The 1,893-nt window shown below is 38.8% G+C and overlaps 1 protein-coding gene across 1 annotated transcript in view; it reads left to right on the top strand.

Moving 5' to 3' along the window:
• Positions 1-497: 497 nt before the first annotated feature.
• The window catches only part of LOC114072392 (sodium/glucose cotransporter 2-like), a gene marked incomplete at its 3' end in the record, with an annotated part of 5,086 nt that continues 3,690 nt past the window's right edge, over positions 498-1,893 (top strand). The window contains exon 1 of the mRNA XM_027910295.1: positions 498-651. Coding sequence (XP_027766096.1) covers positions 515-651 — 137 coding nt within the window. The remainder of the gene's footprint in view (positions 652-1,893) is intronic.

Consider the following 1,893-nt stretch of genomic DNA (forward strand, 5'->3'; position numbering starts at 1 on the left):
CTATTAACCCCATTTTTTAGCCCATAAACCCCCATTTTTTTTGTAATTTACCCAATTTTCGCCCGATTCACCCCATTTTTTTTTGTCAATTTACCCAATTTTTGACGGATTCACCCCAATTTTTGGGTGTCCCACCCCCCCAGGGCTGCGGGGGCTGATCAATCAATCCTATTTTGTGTCGATTAACCCCATTTTTTAGCCCACAAACCCCCATTTTTTCTGTAACTTACCCAATTTTCGCCCGATTCACCCCATTTTTTTTGTAATTTACCCAATTTTCGACCGATTCACCCCAATTTTTTCCGTGTCCCCCCCTTCTAGGTCTGAGGGTCTAATCAATTAATCTTCTTTTGTGTCGATTAACTCCATTTTTTAGCCCACAAACCCCTATTTTTTTCTGTAACTTACCCAATTTTCGCCCGATTCACCCCATTTTTTTTTTGCAATTTTCCCAATTTTTGACGGTTTCCCCCCAATTTTCGGGTGTCCCACCCCCCCAGGGCTGCGGGGGCTGATGCTGGCGGTGGTCCTGGCGGCGCTGATGTCCTCCCTCGCCTCCATCTTCGCCAGCTCCGCCGCCCTCTTCACCTTCGACGTCTACCAGAGGCTCCGCCCACGGGCGGGGCCACGTCACCTGCTCGTCGTCGGCAGGTGGGACACGCCCACCCCCCCTAATTAGCTTAATTAGCAACCATGAACTTCGTCACTGACCCCATAATTGTTATTAGTGACCTGTTAATTGTTATTAATTTCATTAGCGACCCAATGATTGTAATTAGGGGCTCATCAGTCGTCATTAATTTGGGTCATTAATGTCATTAACAACCTATTAATTAGGGGCTCATTAATTGTCATTAGCAGCCCAATTAGTTGGGTTATTAATTGTCATTAGCGACCTATTAATGTCATTAACAGCCTATTAATTACTGGCTCATTAATTGTCATTAGCGGTCCATTATTTTGGGTTATTAATGACCCAATAATTGTAATTAGGGGCTCATCAGTCGTCATTAATTTGGGTTAATAATTGCCCTTAGTGACCTAATAATGTCATTAACAACCTATTAATTAGGGGCTCATTAATTGTCATTAGCAGCCCAATTAGTTGGGTTATTAATTGTCATTAGCGACCTATTAATGTCATTAACGACCTATTAATTAGGGGCTCATTAATTGTCATTAGCAGCCCAATTAGTTGGGTTATTAATTGTCATTAGCGACCTATTAATGTCATTAACAGCCTATTAATTACTGGCTCATTAATTGTCATTAGAGGTCCATTATTTTGGGTTATTAATTGTCATTAGTGGCCTATTAATTGCTACTACTGTCCCATTAATTGTCATTAGTGACCTATTAATGTCATTAACGACCTATTAATTAGGGCCTCATTAATTGTCATTAGCGGCTAATTAATTTGAGTTATTGTCGTTAATGACCTATTAATTGTTACTACTGTCCCATTAATTGTCATTAGTGACCTATTAATGTCATTAACAGCCTATTAATTACTGGCTCATTAATTGTCATTAGCGGTCCATTAATTTGGGTTATTAGTGACCCAATAATTGTAATTAGGGGCTCATCAGTCGTCATTAATTTGGGTTATTAATTGTTATTAGTAACCTATTAATTGTTATTAATTTCATTAGCGACCCAATGGTTGTAATTAGCGGCCAATCAGCTCATTAATTTGGGTTATTAATTGTCATTATTAACCTATTAATGTCATTAACAACCTATTAATTGTGTTTGGGGGTCTATCCATTTTATTAGGGGCTCATTAATTGTCATTAGTGACCCAATAATTTAATTAGTGGCCCATTAATTGTTATTAGGGGGCTATTAATCGTTATTAGTGATCCATTAGTTTAATCAGTGACCCATAAATGA

The sequence above is a fragment of the Empidonax traillii genome, unplaced genomic scaffold, assembly GCF_003031625.1.
Source record: "Empidonax traillii isolate 1590-97213 ecotype Southwest subspecies unplaced genomic scaffold, ASM303162v1 scaffold3110:size15278, whole genome shotgun sequence".
NCBI lineage: Eukaryota > Metazoa > Chordata > Aves > Passeriformes > Tyrannidae > Empidonax > Empidonax traillii.